Source organism: Labrus mixtus, chromosome 14 (assembly GCF_963584025.1).
Source record: "Labrus mixtus chromosome 14, fLabMix1.1, whole genome shotgun sequence".
Taxonomy (NCBI): domain Eukaryota; kingdom Metazoa; phylum Chordata; class Actinopteri; order Labriformes; family Labridae; genus Labrus; species Labrus mixtus.
In genome coordinates, this window is record NC_083625.1 from 9,564,684 (window position 1) to 9,582,627 (window position 17,944).

Here is a 17,944-nt window from a genome sequence, read left to right on the forward strand (position 1 = left end):
CGTGCGAACATGAGGGGGAGGAAGTTAGGTGTGTCGCTAGAGGAGAGTGGAGGCTTCAGTATGCCGGACATATCACCAGTTTGTTTTGGTTTCATGCTGATGCTCAAGGGTGACATCTACTGGATCAAAAAGTTGCACAGTCTTCCTTTTATTTTGAAAATTATTTTTCATCATTTCAGCATTACATAATGATGAAGGGTAGTTGTCTTAGAAACAGTCAATGAATCTTCAATGAAATTGCTTGCCATTACTTCACCTTCTGAAAAAGTATTTAGTCAATTTAATATATTTGTATGTACTGTCTTGCTGCCGCACTGTGCACGGTTTTATAAGTGAGGAACCAGATTGAAGCAAAAGAAAAAATCAGTGCAGCAGCAGGAGACCAAAATGACAATTGACCAGAATACAGAGTGAAAATTTTCAAACTAATTGCTTTGAGTTAAACCTAAAAATATCTACAACACCGAAAATGTAATTATGCTACATCTCCCAATCAGGTTTGTTATTCTGTGAAAAGGCAGCACTTCAAAGTGAATGTAAAGGGACTAATTGACAACCATGGAACCAACGTTTGGAGATGAATGGGCTGCAGATACAATGTGAGTTTATATTGCAACCTAAAAGTAGTTAAAAGTACACCTCTACTTTGAGACGCTTCATTCATGTAGTTCTATGAAATAAATACTTTTCAATTTATACTTGATGATTTTCCCTAACAGGAACAACAAAACAAAGTGGGTATATAAGCATCAGATTATTACTTTAATTCACAATCTCTTTAAATTATTTCTCATTTTTTACAAGTTGCAGTAAGTTCTCAGGTATCAGACAAAGATATGTGAAACTTCCTGTGTGTCACAGCTTGGGCTTACCAAACATGTTCTCTATTAACTCATTTATAAACGAGCAAACAAAAACTTAAAGTGCAGACAGAAGTAAACCTCAGAGAGAAATACTGTTTTTCCAGGTGTGAAGACCTTTTTTGCTGAGGCAGATGGTGCTGTACATCATGAGAGATTATTTACAAACTTAAGTGACCACAAATTCAACTACGATGCAGATAAGAGACTGACAAAAGTATTGTGTGCCATATGGTAACCCTACAAAAGTTCATACCTGAGGTCATGACTGATGTCCAATAATCTTCCAAGATTCAGTATCAGACGATTGCATCATTAAACAAACCTTAAATCCCAGCGAATATGACAGTGTAACAGTGATCTGTAATTCAGAGCGAACCCCAAATTTTATGGAATCAATCCTAATTCCCTCAACAAGATGGAGTGCTTTTCTGTAGAGCAGTTTGCAAAATGATATTGGATTGATATAAACATTACTCTCCCTTAAACAAGGCACCCAGGACAGAAGAACTGCCAAAATCTCAACAACTTTCAACAAGTAAACAGAACATCATTGAAGCTGTCTTTACACAACTGGCATTGCAAAACAGCAGTTAACAAACAGAAGGCATGCTGTAAATTCCAGTCACAAATGTCTGTTTAAAGACATGACTGATAAAAAGGCAGAACTTTTTGGACTCAATGCAAAGTTCAATAAAGTGACTTAATGTTACCCAACAAATACCAACCAATCAGACCCATCAGCAACAGAAATTTTGGTTCAATTTTATATTTGGTCTAATTGCTCTAACCTCACCCATTCACTTTGTCCAAACTTCTGTATGAAGGTCAACAAAGAGTTTTTCTGGCAGCCCGGGCTAAGTCTCCCCCGAAACCATGGGCGAGGTCACACTGCTCGAGCTCATCGTAACGCCCGCTCCGCAAAAAGCACAGTGTTGTGGTTTTGCATGTCTCATGGCAGGGCTCTGAAACATGTCCTTTATGTCGTAAGTACCAGAACTTCTGGAAGATCTTGTCATCTTTGAGAAATGTCTGCATTAGGCCGTCACAGTCAGACGGAAACAGAGTGGTCAGACCGTAGGCCTCAGTGGCACGGTACAGCAGTGTCCACGTGGGGTTCTGTTCTGGGCCACCTTTCTCTCCTGGACTGTGGTTGGCCTCTGTCAGGTTCAGGATGTAGGTTTCATGGTCTAAAACCAGCCGAGAGCTGCCTTTGTAGCTCCCATCTACATAGTAGACACGGTAACCTTGGAAAAGACATTATTTTAGAATTCCTGAGATGTGTGTGGGGGTGGGGGGGGGGGCTTCTAAAATGTTGGAAGAACTAGTGAAACACTCACCTGGGTTTAGATTTACATAAGTGGTGACACTAGGCGCAATAAATGCCACTCCCAATGGGCGGGACATTGTCGCCTCGTCATAAAACATCTGGAACTCATCCATGTGTGTATGTCCAAAAAACTGTCCAGAAATGGTACTTTCATACCTGAAGGAAAAGTTACAAAGGAAGAAAAAAAAAAAAGTCTCATCTTTTATATTTGCAGTTTGCAAAAAGTCACACTGCCACATGCAGCCACTTTAACCACAATAGGAAACTGAAATTTAAATGAACAACTCGCATTTACATGAACCGTAACACCAGAGCAAAAAAACAAGGATATGTGACATGCAAACAAAAGAGGAAGTAAAACATGTGCTGCTAGCAATAAGCCAACCACATTTAAATTATCTTCATATCTGCAGGTCATCCAAAGAGTTTAAGACACCTGATAATCTGAATTGTTTACTAGTCCACATAAAACAGAAAAGCTGAATTATTATTTTCATACTTTTTTCGTAAGAGACAAACTCATGTACTTTCACTGGACTGTAACTTTAATATCAAGCAGTTCTGACACTTGAACATTCAGGTTTACACGTTGAATGTAGCTACATACCTGTTAACAATATGATAGTAGTTCCAGCTCCAGCTGCCAAGACACAGTCCTGGTGGGATGTGACCAATGATATGAACCTTAAAAAAAAACACATCATGTAAAGGAAGATTATAGCACCAATAAAAAAATACTTTTTTGCAAGCTTCGTTTAAAGAGTGCAGCACAATAACAAAGCCATAGAGTCATTATCCACATCTAGTATGAAACACATGACTATAGGACGTGAGCCACATTCAAAAAGTGTTTAATCAGCGTTACAATTGTAAGTGAACAAAGTCCTCTTTCATCTTTGTTTCTGCTGTTTTACTGACCTTCTCTCCCTTGTCCTCACTGTCCTGGAGAATATGGACAAGCCACTGCAGCTGGTTGGCAGGATCTGTAGAGTTCACCATCAGCCAGAAGTTCTCTCGAGCACAAAAGTTCATGTTGAGGGAGACCACCCTTAAACCGGGCTGGACCTCAACTGTGAAGAATCCTCCATACCTGAAATTATAACCAAAGAAATAAATATATATATGTATATATGACTAAGACATGAAATCAGCTCTTTGGATAGTCATAAAAAGTCAAATCATTTACTGACTAATAATATCTGAAATGTGACCACCGCTGTTTGAGAACATCAGGATGTGAACTGCAAGAACAGAATATTCAATCATCTATATACACAGAGTTTCTTCTTCTTGAACTAAACCAACTCTTTGTGTAAAGATATTTGATGTAACAACAACAGCACTTCTGGTTTATCAACAAGGTGGTTGGGCATGCACAACTATGTCAACAAAATAAAAACATTTAAAATGAATAACCAAGAACCTCAAAGTCTTCAAAGCCTGCTCCGGCAGCCATGGTGCCCATTCTTCAGCCATTGTATCAAAGAGCCAGGAGCAGGATCTGTTGCCATGAATAAACGGTGGTGGAAAGCTGTTCACTGGCGTACTCTCATGGTTTCCTATGGCAGGGTAAACCGTCACATTAGGTCCCAGGTGTCTGAACAGAAGAAAGCAGAACGATGTGAGAGTCCATAACAGTTTGGATCAGTTCCAGGAATCGCATGACAGACATTAAGCACGGAAACCCTGAATGTTATCAAGTGAATGTTATCAACTTCAACCCAAAGAATTTTGTGGTTCAAGTTAAAAAGAAATTGTGGTAAGGAAAAATTCCAATAGCAGCTGGTTATCAACAGGAACAGGGTTAAAAAGGTCGGACATTTCAACACCAAATTATTCTATTAAAAACTACTCTAAACTGGGTGGGTGCTGGTAAATAATAAGTAGCACACACAAGATAAGTACAAAAATATATACTCTAGCTGGTGAGTGTGAAAGCAGGAAGTGTGTTTTAACTTGTCAAAGAAAGATTTTTACTTGTGGATGAGCCTGGTGATGATTGTCAGCTCTGACAGCTGCTGTTTCCTGGTCTGGGACCAAACATTGTGCGCAGGAATGTCTCCGGTCCAATACACCCAGTCCCAGGGACCGGCTTTGGCAGCGTTCTCCAAGAGGTTCTCCACAGTCCACAGAGGCAGGTCGCACTTACTGTAGGTTCCCCAGTAACCAGCCTCCCTCCGTCTCCACCTGGAAGAGCCCGAGTCATTACGACAGCACAGAGGGTCCTTACAGTCTGCGCTGCTGCCAACGTCATACTCCTGTTGGTGTAGATGATTGAACTTCAAAAAGACGGGCTTGATCGAAAACACAATCATGTGACCAGAATCAATCTGATGTTGTTTAGTTAGCCATTCCAAACTTCCTGGAAACACTGTAACATGTTTGCGAGTAAATCATCAACAGAAAAATGTATTTTTGTTGGCTATGACCTCAACGCAGATGTGATGCTGGAATTTATACCATCCACTATCAAAAAAAAAAAAAAAAGATGCGCCCCTTTAAAACTGTACACCAGCACTTCCTATGTAGTGACCATTTCTTTTCAGTTCTTCCCTGGCACACACTCACCTTGTCCCAATGAATGTCTGTTAGGAACAGGACCCGGCTCTGTGGAGAACCTGGTTTGGGAGGGGAGGGTGGTGTAACAGGTGGTTTAGGAACCTTGGGCAAGCTGATGTTCCAGGGTGCATAGATGTCAAATTTCCCGCAGGAAGGCCCCACCAGAATGGCACACGCTTCAGAGGGCCACAGCAAGGACTCCTGCAGAGCCCGGATGAAGTCGTCCCTGAACAGTTCGGTTATTTGTCGACAGACCTGCTCGTCGGCCAGATGAAGGCGGATACACGCCTCACCTACTGCTTTTGCCACCCGCTCCTCATTGACATCACTCTGCGAGAGGTTACAAAGCATTAGAGAAGAGGTGGGGCGACTACCCTACTACAGAGAATTTAAAAGATATCAAAACCTCAAATTTCCAGAAAACAACAACAAGCCTAACAGAACTCAATTTCAATCATTCCAGATTACTAGACGTTACTAAACATTTGACATTCCTGCTTACATTCTTGGCGCTGCTTTTCAATATATAGGCTATATCTTGCTTAAGCCCTTTCTAAGGCAAAAATGTTTCCCATGTAATAGTGGAATGTCAGGAATGAAGTTCTTGTTAATGTCCATAAAAATCTGAATGTTATTTACTTTTTACAAATAGACCATGAGGTCAGAAAATATAAAGAATGTTCTTTCAGGTAAAATCAGCAAAAAGCTTGAGAAGATAAAGAGATCATATTCTGAAAAATAAACTTCTCCTTATAGGGGCCCCGTTTGTTTTCTAATTTAGTAACCCCTTTTTCAATATTGTCTCAGAATAAAAGAAAAGAAAATATTGAATAACTGGCAACTTAAGCAGGGAGGATGCAGATGTGAATCACATCCTGTCTTACCACCATACCCGTACTCACGTCACAAAACGTGACATTGAAAATGTAAAAGTGTTACTTTTCTTTTGCAAGGTTGTACTTTGTAGCGCAGTTAAATCATCAACACTGACTCTTATATTCTAATGTACGAGCATAAAAAAAAATACAGCTTGTAAGGTGACTATAAAGTTGAATCATACAATCTTAAGAGCATCAATTCCTTAAATAAAAACTAAAACTGCCTGTCATGAAGGAAGGGTTTATTAAGAAATGACCAACGCACCAATTGAAATTGAAACCACACCAAGATAAAATGGAAATGACCTCGTTAAAATATGTAATAGTCACTGTTCTTTTTTTAATTCATAACTATATGCTTCCTTTCTTTTCATTGTCCATTCGAGTTAACCCCATATAAATAAAATCTGGTTAATTACTTATCAGTCTGCTTAGCATTGAGGATATCTCCTTGTAGGTCATATTTGAGCTATTTTATACCTCTAGTCTGTACGTGACGTCACTGTGTCTTTAAATATATTTTAATTGGATGGAACTGAATTGAAAAAAAAGTGTCTTATGTCTGACTTTAGTAAAACACGTGCAAACATTACCAGGAGGGCGATGTCAAGGATGGTGAAGATAACTTTGCACATGGGGCAGGTGACATTTTTCCAGTTAAATCCGACATTTGGGTGGTTTAAGCGCTCCACGAAGACCAGCCTGGTCTGCTCGGAGGTGCGCGCCGGGAGACAGGAGCCCAACAGCGGCCACAGGAGAAGCAGAGTGCACGTTATCGGGACCCTCATTGTTCCCCTGACAGCAGGTGTGTTCGTCAGTCTGCATGAAGGAACCAAATATAAAAGTGAGGGGCGTCAAGGAAGTAACACCAAAACTGTGAGTGCTTGAGTATAATCGATAAACCAGCAACAAACAAACAGCCTGCTAACAATGTAGCCAACTAGCCTCAATGTTTCCACCGTAAACCTCGTCGACTCTTACCAGTTTGTGGCGAACACAGACAGGTCAGAAGATCCGAGAAAAGTCGCTCTTCCCCTTACAAAAAGTGTCCAGAAACAAGGTCGTCAGCCCCCCTGTGTGCTCCTCGGTCTGCACACTGATGTTATGGTAGGACAGGTTCGCAGCTCGGTCTTGTGAAAGGGACAGAAAGTCAGCTGACACATCACGTGCCGCAGTGTTTTTTTTTCTCCCCTCTGAGTAAATTGTAACTCAAACCACAGCTGATAAATCGACTGATAATTGCACTCGAAGTTTTTGAGTGGATTACCTTGCCCCAGCTCTTTCTTCTTTCCTTTTTTTCCTTCTATACTTCCTGCATAATACATGTTCCTGCAAAACTTTAAATGTTAAAAACATTACACCTATTACAGATAGGCATACATTAAAGCTCCCTTCAGTGTTCTCTGGTCATGAAACAGACTGAAAGTACCTCTATAAAGTTACGAAACATGACTATAATAATAATTAATTTATACTTTATTGTTTTTACACTCTGTCTAGTAAACATGCTACTCAAACATGGGCTGAAATACACATACATGCACAAACAGGATCCTATGGACATGCACTAATGGAGAGGTCTCACAGTGAGGGGGCTGCCCACAGTGGGCGCTCCTGAGCTGGTGGGGGGTCTAGGTGCCTTGCTCAAGGGCACCTCGGCAGTGCTCAGGAAGTGGACTGGCACCTCTCCAGCTACCATGCCAGTTTCCAGACGTTACGTGCCGGGACTTTAACCGGCAACCCTCCGATTCTGAACCCAGGTCCCTACAGACTGCCGCCTATAGTTGACTTGATTAATTATAATGGTAAATGGACTTGAGCTTATATAGCGCTTTTCTAGTCTTCCAACCACTCAAAGCGCTTTTATACCACATGTCAAACCCACCCTTTCACACACTGATGGTAGTGATCGCTATGTAGTATCATCCATCAGAAGTAACTAATCCCATTCATACACCACCACTGAAGCAGCAGGAGCAATTTGGGGTTAGGTGTCTTGCCCAAGGACACATAGGACATTTGGCCAGCTGGGGATCGAACCCTCGACCTTCCGGTTGAGAGGTGACAACTCTACCAACTGAGCCACAGCCTATTTTCGTAATGAAAATAATGATTTTCATTCTTCATAGGAAATACCGGCTAAGTGATATGCTTGACTGTTAAGACATGAAAAAGACAAAATCATAAAAGAGATAAGAGGTATTGTTTTGTCAACAGGGGTCACCAAAACCAACACAAACAGACAGTTCCTAACAGGAGCTTTAAACTACAAAGTCACATTGAACCCATGATATGAAAGTAATATAATTCCCCCAATTCATTAAAATAATGGATATTATATATACTAAAAGTGCCATTTATTAAAGCTCCTGTGAGCAACTTTTATTTTTTATTAAGTTTGGCGCCCCCTGCTTTACTGATCTTGTCCTGTACATGTGAAAGTAGTGTTTATGTAGCCTACAGGACATTTCTTCCTTCTTTCTATTAACAGTCAATCATATCACTCTACTCACTTTAACCACAATAGGAAACTGAAATTTAAATGAACAACTCGCATTTACATGAACCGTAACACCAGAGCAAAAAAACAAGGATATTTGACATGCAAACAAAAGAGGAAGTAAAACATGTGCTGCTAGCAATAAGCCAACCACATTTAAATTATCTTCATATCTGCAGGTCATCCAAAGAGCTGTGAATAATATAAACAAATACTTTTTCTGCCGTGGTTGTTGGTCTTCTCGTCCACCTACCTGGCAGTAGTTGCAGGCATTAAAAATACCTTGAAAGAAATAATCAGTCTTCATGCTTTTGGTCTTGTTTGTTATTGAAAGTCATCCAAAGGCATGAGTATTAATTTCAGACGGTTACATAGCCAACTAAAAACTTTTCAAAGGCACTTTAACTCTTAAGCAAGAATAAAAGGCAATTCCTTTACGTTTCTAAACTTAAAACTCCTCACAGGAGCTTTAATCTTGTGATGTAACACAATGAAATTAAAACTGATGCCTCTTTGTGACCTACCAGAAAAAAAAAAAACACAATTAGCAACATCATTGAATCTTACTATTAAATCTGAAGTTGCTGCTGCAGGGTAGGGTCAGAAAAAATGAGTTACAGCACGCTGCTGAAACAGTCTTTGTTTACATTTTCACACAACAAAGATTTTCAGAGTGATAAGTTTGACTGTTACAAGAAAAAAGGATGAGATTTATTTTGCGTGAAGGGCTACAAAACTATGGAACAACCTGCTCGATGAGATCAGGTCAGGCGAATCAGTCATCTCTTTAAGTCCCTTCTGAAGATACACTTTTACCGGCGAGCCTTTCCTGATTTTAGCTGAATTTAAATTTTTACTTGAATTTCACTTTTTAAAATTTCTTTAAAAGAATTGTATGACTTTTATAGTTATTTTAAATTGATTTTATTGTGGTTGTTTATTAATGGTTGTTAATTCTTAATCTTTGCTTTTATTATTCTATGACCTGCCTGTTTTTAAATTTGTGTTTGCTGTCCTTGTAAAGCACTTTGTAACTTGCTTTTAAAAAGTGCTCTATAAATAAAGGTTATTATTATTATTATTATTATTATTATTATTATTATTATTAATAATGCATGCTCAGGAGAAGAGCAAGGAGATACAATGTGCAGCTTTGTCCACAGGGGGGCACCAAATCAACACAAACTGAGATCTGCAGCTGTTGCCTCTAAGTTGAACTGGAGGCTTCACTACTGTACTCTAGAACAGGGGTTCCCAAACTTTTCAGGTCGTGACCCCCAAACAGAGGGTGACAGAAACTGGGGACCCCCCACTGTTCTTTAAGGTGGTTAGTTAGGTATATAACGTAGCGACAGCCACGCACACACTAATAAACCTATGCAAAAACTAGGTCTTATATGACATTGGACTACTTTTTGTATATTTACAAAAATGGTGAAAAGATTTATTTATGCACTTTCAGTTTTTTTATGGAAGGCATCTCGCGACCCCCCTCTTGGTGGCTGGCGACCCACCTTGGGGTCCCGACCCCCACTTTGGGAACCACTGCTCTAGAAAGTAGTTTGACAAAGAAATTAAGGCCAAAGGGGTCCACTAAAAGTATAGTATCTGGAGCTTTCAGCCACATCTAGTGAGCGCCAAAATCAACTGGATCACTTCATGACGAAGAGCAATTTCTCTCAACTGAAGAAAAAACCCAACATATGACAGAAAATTTAGTAAACTTGTAAATATGAAACAAAAGTTTGTCCACACAAGGGAGTTGGTTTCTCAAAATGAAGGAGCACAGATTTGTCATAAATATAAAACATTTATTGCATTGGTATTTGCTCATGTTTATAAAAGCATTGTTCCTATACACGTCTTTGGATCGGTCTTTGTCAGAGTCAAAAAAAGCCAATATTTCAATGAACATATTTCAGCCATAGTAAAAGAGCAACATACAGTAAAAGCTTAAGAACATTTATACCTCAAATTTAAATTATACAAGATAGGCAATATAATACTTATTGTATGAGTTGTGTAGCTGGAGTGGTCTCTGACAGTATTTACAGTGGCTTAGCAGGTACATGATTGAAGTGAAGATACAGAGTGGTTTGGAGATTAAAAAAAAAAAAATGTAGTGTTGCTGCCAAAGGGTTCACTTGTCCTGCATCTTCTCCAGAATGGGGACTATCATGTCAAACTTGGGCCTCTTGGCTGGATCTTCGTTCATGCAGAGCCTCATCAGCTTACAGATATGAGGAGAGATCCCCGGTGGAATGGTAGGACGAAGACCTTCAAGAGCCACCTGAGTAATAAGTAGGAATGCAAGATGCAAAGTTGGTGTAAACATCGCAAGCAAAGAAACCTGTAAAAGCCTCTGGATATATAGGCGGTATTTGCTAAGAGACACAGAATGTGGATGTGCACATGTAGTACAGAATTAGCCTTTGGGTAAATAAACATTGCGCCCACTTACCTTCATGCCTATCTCCATGTTTGAGAGGTCCGCAAATGGAACCTCCCGGGTAACAAGCTCCCACAGCAACACCGCAAAGCTCCACATGTCTGCAGATCTTCTGTTGATGTCTTCAGGCCTCTTCTGCAGGGCTGAAAGCAAGAAGAAAAATCATTGCTTTTATTCCGTAGCATGGCAACACACCAGATTAGCATTATGACTACCTCTAAACTGGGACATGATTATACAGTACAGCATGTCTCCTACTGACTGACTCATAGAGTGTAACAAGCCATTATGGGAGGAGGGAGTAGGTGGAAGGGAGGAGGATAAAAAGGAACAAATACCTTCAGGGGCCATCCATGCTGGAGCGTAACTACGACCAGGACACTGGAAGGAGAACTTAGCGTCTGCCATGCTGATTCTGGCTGTCATGTCCTCGTCAATCTGCAGTACATTAGTTTGTTACTCATTAAAATCTGCACAGTCAGTGAGTCATGGGATCGCCTTATTTGTGTTGTGCAGTGATAGAATAACATTTTCACAAACAACAGTTGCTTGTAGGCCAAGACAGTCTTACCATTATATGCTTACTGTTGAGGTAAAGCCGTGAAACCATTGGTTCTAAGGTGTGAAGGAACGCCATACCACTGGCGATGTCCAATGCAAACTTCACAGCTTGGCTTTGGTCGACCACCAGAGCTGGGGAAGAGAACGCAGGTTAAAAAGAAGGGATAACAAAAAGGCCGGAAAACAAGGAAGACAGAATAGTGGACTGAAGATATGTTTATGTGTGTACATCAACTCAAATGACTTACTCGTGCCCTGGTGGAGTATGTTGAAGAGGGATCCATATGGCATGTAGTGTGTGATGATGATGGGGTGAGGTGACGGGGGTGACTGACATGCCCCGAGAACAGGCAGAATGTTTGGGTGAGAAAATATCCTGTGCAGACAACAGAAAGAAGAAGCAAACATGTGTGTTAACTAAGGGCGGGGGGAAAATATTGATACAGCAGTATATCGTCCTCCTACTGTATTCTCATGAAACAATCATCAAAGCGCTGGTTCCAATCTCAATATTTTATTAAAAAAGGGCGGATTTGTTGTTATTTTACTTAACTCTCAAAGAGGGAAGGATGTTGGACGGACTGTTGAAGCCTGGCGAGGTAAGCTAATATGCTTATCAGCTGTTGTTTATAGTGTTTTGCTGTAGCTAAGTCTTTTCATTGGGAGGTTTATTCTTATTAATTAGATCAGTTATGGCTATTTCTGTAAATACACATCATCTCTGCTTGTGAGATATAATTGTCAAGATAAACGAAAACCTAAGTAATCCGTTTTCACATGTGCACTCTCTAGGAATCTCTAGGAAATTTCAGGCGGACTACCACTGAAATCCTCCCCTTGTTCACACATGCACCTCACAGCCAAAGACTATCTTTGTCGGAAGAGGGGGGGATCTCCTGAGGAAAGACGTGATGTAAGATGAACGATTCTGAAGTGGTGGGTGACGCAACAAGTCCACTATACTACACTATAATGACAATATCTGCCTTAATATCAATGCTATGTGTAGTTCGGCAGAATCAGAATATTAACAGAAGAGTGGAGAAGAACATACTGGTGAACACAGAACATAATGAAACAGTTTAATTACGTGCACCAAGATCACACCAGTTACATGTATATAGTCTATGGTGAATAAATCACCGGGAATAAACGTCATCAGCTCCTCTCATTTGCTTGAGGTGAATTCTCCAGATTAAATCCTGCTGCTTTCTCACATCTGCTCATTAACACTTTACACTGAAATTCTACTAGGGGCCTGGTAAGAGAAACTCTGGATAAAGTCAGACTCTCCCCGAAGACTTCAGGACTTTTTCAGGAGTTTTGTGCAAGTGTGAAAACATCTTATGGTTAACTGTCTGCCTTTTTAAGGGTGCTGGTTACCTTGACTCCACATGACTGTGAGACTTTTTTTCCTTTTGAAAAAGTCCTGCTTTTAAATTGTATGAGCATTCTTCAAACTGTATGTTGTGAATGAATTCACGTTTAGTAGCTTTGTGTCATGTGTTTTTGTCATATTGTAGAGCTTCTCAGCTTCCAGAAACTATTTCACCATTTCACCAACCAAACCCACTTACAAAAAAAAAAAAACTCCTCTCTCTGTTGTTGCACAAGAATTTTGCAGTTCTCTGCAACCACTGACTTCAACTGGTGAAACCAAGCGTCACTCCCATCCCTTCATAAGAACTGCGTGAATCAGCATGTCCAAGTGCTCATAGGCTGACTACAACCCCAGACGAACAGGCTCAGAAAAGAACCAAATATATTATCTTTAGTTTATGCAAACAGATTGACAGCTTTGATGCCAAAAAACAAAACCCTCATATATTTTAGTGCAATGCTAAAATAAATGACATTTAGGCCCAATCAAACCTACTTCTAATAGTTTTTTTTAAAGATTTAAGACGGATTCATTAACTGACCTGAGTTTGGGATGCTCCTCATTGAAGTCTCTGCTCTTCCTCGTTGTCCAGTCTCTCACCTGTAGCACCTTCACTACAATCTCATCCCCTTGCCACCGGCCCTGCCACAACTGCACACAGAGCGATAGAAAGTGGTCAAAACAACTGACTGGACTTTGAAAAAAGAAAAAAAAATCATGAACTGACTTTCAACGGGGAAACTGACCTCTCCGGACTGGTTTTCATTGATCTTTGCCAAGAGTGAAAGCTGCTTATAGTCAATACCGGCCTGCTTGTTCAAGGTACCATTACCTAAAAGAGCCAAGACATGATCAATCAAATTCTAACTCAAACTTAGATGTGATTCTTTTCTTTTTTTTTATACTCACGAGGTCGTGTTCGCATGGTGCCCTTCCAGAAAGTTTCTTTGTAAGGCACTTTGATCATACTCTGACCCATTTTCTCTGCCTTTTCTATAAACATTCACAAAAGAAGAAACAATGATACATAACTTCCAGTTGAAGGATTTTCTGCTCATTTTGTATGACGTGTTAGTAGGGATGGGACAATATGTTAATATGTCTACTGCAACATTATCCTCATCCTGAGTCGTTTGTGTTGCCCGTAGGGATGAATGTGAGTGTGGCAGGTTGTTTGCCTCTATATATCAGCCCTGTGACTGACTGGATAACAGTCTAGGGTGTACCGCGCCTCTCGCCCAATGAACTGCTCCAGCCCCCTGCGACCCCGAATGGGAAAAGCAGTATAGATAATGGATGGATGGAATAAAAAACAAATATGGCTCAAAAACTAATTTCCCTGGAGCTTCTGACATGAATGAGTGCAACAGAAGTTAACTGGCCGAAGAAGAAGTTGACAGCGAGAAAAAAAAAAAAAGAAGACTGCCAGACAATGTCGAAAGTGGTGAATAGACGTTTAGAGATCAAGCGTGAAAAGAGGTGACACTGACATTAAATCGCAGTGAATAGATACATTAATCCTGCGCTTCAGTGTTTTAGGAGCATTATATATTCTTCAAGGAATAAGTTATTATGATGTATCATTATATGATTGTCTTGCAATTGCTGTATCGTGATATTATTGTTATCTCATGCAATGTATTGCATATCGTATTGTATTGTATTGTATTGTATTGTACGGTGAGTGACCCTGAGATTCCCATCCCTACTAATCAGTGTGTTAAAATTGCACACAAATGATCTCTAACCTTCAAGCAGCTGTCTTAGGTGAGGCTTGGCCTTGTCCAGAGGTGTCTGTCCATACCTGTTACAAACACACACCTGGCCCCCACTTGCCACTAAGTCCTACAAAAAGAGGATTACACTGTGTTATTCATAAAGAAGATTGTTATCATGTTAAAAGCAAAAACACTGGGAGCATTCTGAGCTCGACTGCACAACAACTCAATCACTGCAGTGGCTGTTACTCCCCAGAAGAGGGCTCTTGAACGTGGGTGTATTGAACCTCACCTCTGCAACCTCATCTTGGCCCCAGAAGCAGGCGTAGTGGAGCGGTGTGTTGCCGTGCTCGTTGACTGTATTGGGGTCTGCTTTGCACTGAATCAGCTGATATTCAAAAGGACACAAAGTGAGGAAATTAAGCAATAAATTACATTTTTTTCTTTTTTTTTCAATAAAAAAAAAAAAGGTGCAACAGGTCCTGTTGTAACCATAAAACGTGTGAATGTGTTTACCTTAGCCACAATGTCTCTATGTCCATGACTGGCGGCGAGATGCAGCGGGGTGTCATCTCCTCGGTTCATCACGTTGATACGAGCACCTCTCATGATGAGCATGTCAACAACACCGCTCCTCCCCTCCCTGCATGCCCAGTGGAGGGGGCTGAAGCCGTGATCATCACTGAAACACAAGACACACAGAGGGAAAAAAAAAGAGCAAAGGAGGACACATTCAGAAGCCTTTTAATCCTGGAGCACATGACAACGTTTGTTTATAAACCTTGAAATTGTTTGAAGGAGTGTGATGATGTGCTTTATTTGAACTCAACTGAATGTGGTTGCCCTTAGCAAAGGAGTATATTCACCTCTAAACAGTTAAACACATTATGTTTTATGTCTTTTATTAGCAAGACCCCATCTTCTTCTGTATTGGAAATCTAACTAATCCCCCTCTTTCACTCAGTGGCTTTAAAATAGTCATACTTTTGTCGCATTGCATGCCAGCCTGAGCTTCAATCCTCTTTCCTTTAAGCCTATCATGATTATCATTTTGGCCATAATCATGTATCTCTACTGCACAGACAAATAATTTATTACAGAAAGGCCCAGAAATGAGCTGGTAAATTAATTGGTTTATGGTTTTCTTTGACATACAGCCACACAGGTTCTCACACCAGCAACCTACCGGTCTTTATTTAGACTTAAGCACAGGCTTCCTCGCGCTGTCTGGAGCCTATAGTGATAAATATGTCTGTGCAGAAGCTGGAAAACCTGCTGGCATACGCAAAGATTTAAACACACAGACAGCAGTGAACATAGTGCTCCTGCAGTCTACAAGGAGCCAAGCTGTCACCTATGTGCCACCCAAGTGACTCCTTTACAATGGCTGACCCCAGGACAGCTGCAGGGGCTCCTCACAGCTCAATGCAAAGCCACAACGTGCACAAGCTGTTTAACAGCAAACCACAGGCTTGTATGGCCTCTAATAGGAAATAGTTGCAGTACTAGCTCACACATAAGTGAAACAGCAGTTAGCCACATTCTGTGTCAGCTCTGATGCAGCACTGTGGACAGATAGTTCATAGTCTGAGCAACCCTGTGTGCTATAAAAAGAAACATGGGGGGGGAAAAAAACTCAGGAATGACAGTCTATCTCTCCCGCTCTCCTTTTTTCCCCCCCCTGTGTCTTCCTGTGTCACCGCAAACAAAATGCTCCTACTAACTGTCTTGTTTTTCCCACCAACATATGACATTTATTACACATCATTGGTCATTCTGAAGGCAATTAAAGGCTGGGTTCACGCAGTTAAAACCAAAGCCCGCTCCTCCAGCATAATGACTGGTGTGTCAGATGTTTATGTGGGACTGCAGCTAGCTGCCTGGGGGAAGCTCTGTCGGCGGAGGGCCTGGTCTGGCCCTGTATGGACTTGAACAGAGGAAATGGTCTCCGCTGTTGCGTGGTTGGCCAGCAGCTCTGCAGCCCTTCAAAGTCAACGTCAACAAACTGCACATATATGGCCTGGCCCAAGAATGAGATAACCGAGGCCTTTAGCGGTGAGGTCTTCTAGCTCCTTTCTAGTGAGGAAATTTTGTAAACAGTCTGACGTGCTCTGAATATCACAAAGAATTGTAGGAACACTATAAGGCTGAAACTCATGAACATTATAGAGTTGTAGAGCAGTTAGATTTTATATATAACTATGTATATTTCTAGTTTAAAAGCTATAAACTGATCATGAGATTATCCCATGACCTATAGACTATTTCTCATTCAAGTGACTATTATCACGTAAGTTACAAAGTTTTTCGTTCCAGTGCACGAGGAGTTAAAGGTTATTTTCAGTTTTTCAGCCACCACAAATCAGCCTCTGCTTTTACGCAGAGACAGTTTTTGGGGATGACATCATTAGGAGAGAAATCCAAGAAGAAAACTAGGGGGAAAAAAGCTCAGACTGGCCTAGAATTACCGACTCTGGGTGATGCTCGTGCGGCATGTGGAGCTGCAGGGAGGGAACGCACAATGTGGAAACTATTCGACCAACTCAGACGTTGCCAAGGCTGGCTCACTTTGTGTGCACACTCGATGGCACCAGCACAGAATCACCTTGCACACCGTACCAAATCTGGTACGTTTGCTTGAAGTCAACTTCACAGTGCTACATGTCAAATCCGAGAGAAGACAGAGGCCCCTCTGCAGTCATCTTCAACGCTTTACATATTCTGAGCTAATTCTGGGTTGCCGATCTATCCACTTACCCCAAGTTGAGGTCATTCTCTGTGTTGTCCAGCCACAGGCGGACGGCTACAGAGTTCCCCTCTCGACACTGAGTGAAGATGTCATCCATGGTTATTCTGCAGTCAGACTCTCTCTTTTAAAATCAGGAACATGTAGCCTGCAAAAGTTGTAAAAAGAGTTTTTATAGCCTACAAGAGAAGAGTTGTTTGATTCCTCCCAAACAAGCAGAGTAAGGTTAGAAGCAAAAGCCATTCAGAGTTTGTTTTATCTCCCAGAGGACTAAGCAGGTAAACAGATATCATTGTATCAGACTAAATTATGGACTTGAAAACACTAATGCCCAAGGATAAACTCTGTGTCTGAGCCTGGCTGTATTATATTTTGTCTTTCCTGGTATCATTATAGTCCTTAGCATTCATTTCCACGTTGGACCAATGACTGAGCCATTAGTTTTATAGGCTACAGATTGTTAGATGCGATATTAACATCATCCGCTGCACAAACAAACACAAACAATCAGTTAAATTAAATGATGAGGTCCATTTCCCCTTTGGCTCAATCTTTCCCTGTGGAATCGGATGGGCTGGCCCATCGTTTCACTTTGAAATCTATTGTTAAAACAGTCAAAGTGAACTTGGACTACCAAAGCAAACTTTCCCATCACAGTGTAAACAAGACAATTAAACATACAAACACATTTTCAAAGGTCTTACCGGCTTCGACTAGATCGATTTCCTCTTTTTTTTTTCCCTTTTTCCCCCCACGAAAAGTCCGCCGTCTCCTCAAATGTAAGGGCAGTGAAGAGTTGGTTTGAGTCCACGCCCCGCTCCTCGGAGCTGATGTGAGCTACTGCTGAGAAGTTAGGGGAGCTCTTGCTACTGGCAGAGTCCCGGGACAGCCACACGACAGCGCCCCCTGCTGGAGGCAATGCGACAGTGCGACACCCAGCGGCCTGACACGGAGGCCAAAAA

General features: G+C 41.0%; 2 protein-coding genes across 2 annotated transcripts; both read right to left on the reverse strand.

The window, feature by feature from the left end:
• Positions 1 to 739: 739 nt before the first annotated feature.
• On the reverse strand, positions 740 to 6,755 carry smpd1 (sphingomyelin phosphodiesterase 1). The gene is made up of 9 exons (XM_061054942.1): positions 6,609 to 6,755; positions 6,221 to 6,446; positions 4,759 to 5,079; positions 4,168 to 4,448; positions 3,614 to 3,787; positions 3,109 to 3,280; positions 2,798 to 2,874; positions 2,201 to 2,346; positions 740 to 2,107 (listed from the first exon to the last, which is right to left on the reverse strand). The coding sequence occupies exons 2-9, from the start codon at positions 6,413 to 6,415 to the stop codon at positions 1,689 to 1,691; spliced, it is 1,785 nt and encodes a 594-aa protein (XP_060910925.1). The 5' UTR covers positions 6,416 to 6,446; positions 6,609 to 6,755; the 3' UTR covers positions 740 to 1,688.
• Positions 6,756 to 9,917: 3,162 nt separating this feature from the next.
• Positions 9,918 to 17,828, reverse strand: ilk (integrin-linked kinase). The gene is made up of 13 exons (XM_061054943.1): positions 17,687 to 17,828; positions 16,994 to 17,139; positions 14,753 to 14,918; positions 14,529 to 14,624; positions 14,267 to 14,363; positions 13,428 to 13,511; positions 13,265 to 13,350; positions 13,060 to 13,169; positions 11,386 to 11,513; positions 11,148 to 11,269; positions 10,915 to 11,014; positions 10,589 to 10,719; positions 9,918 to 10,417 (listed from the first exon to the last, which is right to left on the reverse strand). Exons 2-13 carry the CDS (start codon positions 17,080 to 17,082, stop codon positions 10,268 to 10,270), a joined length of 1,359 nt encoding a protein of 452 aa, XP_060910926.1. The 5' UTR covers positions 17,083 to 17,139; positions 17,687 to 17,828; the 3' UTR covers positions 9,918 to 10,267.
• Between the last annotated feature and the right edge of the window lie 116 nt (positions 17,829 to 17,944).

Excerpts from the sequence above, each read along its gene's own strand:
- smpd1 (XM_061054942.1), bottom strand. The coding sequence starts at position 6,415 with ATGAGGGTCCCGATAACGTGCACTCTGCTTCTCCTGTGGCCGCTGTTG. Across the intron at positions 3,281-3,613 it reads CAGGCTTTGAAGACTTTGAG|GTATGGAGGATTCTTCACAG; the intron begins GTTCTTGGTTAT and ends TTATAATTTCAG. Across the intron at positions 2,875-3,108 it reads GTGAGGACAAGGGAGAGAAG|GTTCATATCATTGGTCACAT; the intron begins GTCAGTAAAACA and ends TTTTTTTTTAAG.
- ilk (XM_061054943.1), bottom strand. The coding sequence starts at position 17,082 with ATGGATGACATCTTCACTCAGTGTCGAGAGGGGAACTCTGTAGCCGTC. Across the intron at positions 13,512-14,266 it reads CCTAAGACAGCTGCTTGAAG|AAAAGGCAGAGAAAATGGGT; the intron begins GTTAGAGATCAT and ends GAATGTTTATAG. Across the intron at positions 13,170-13,264 it reads ATGAAAACCAGTCCGGAGAG|TTGTGGCAGGGCCGGTGGCA; the intron begins GTCAGTTTCCCC and ends CTCTGTGTGCAG.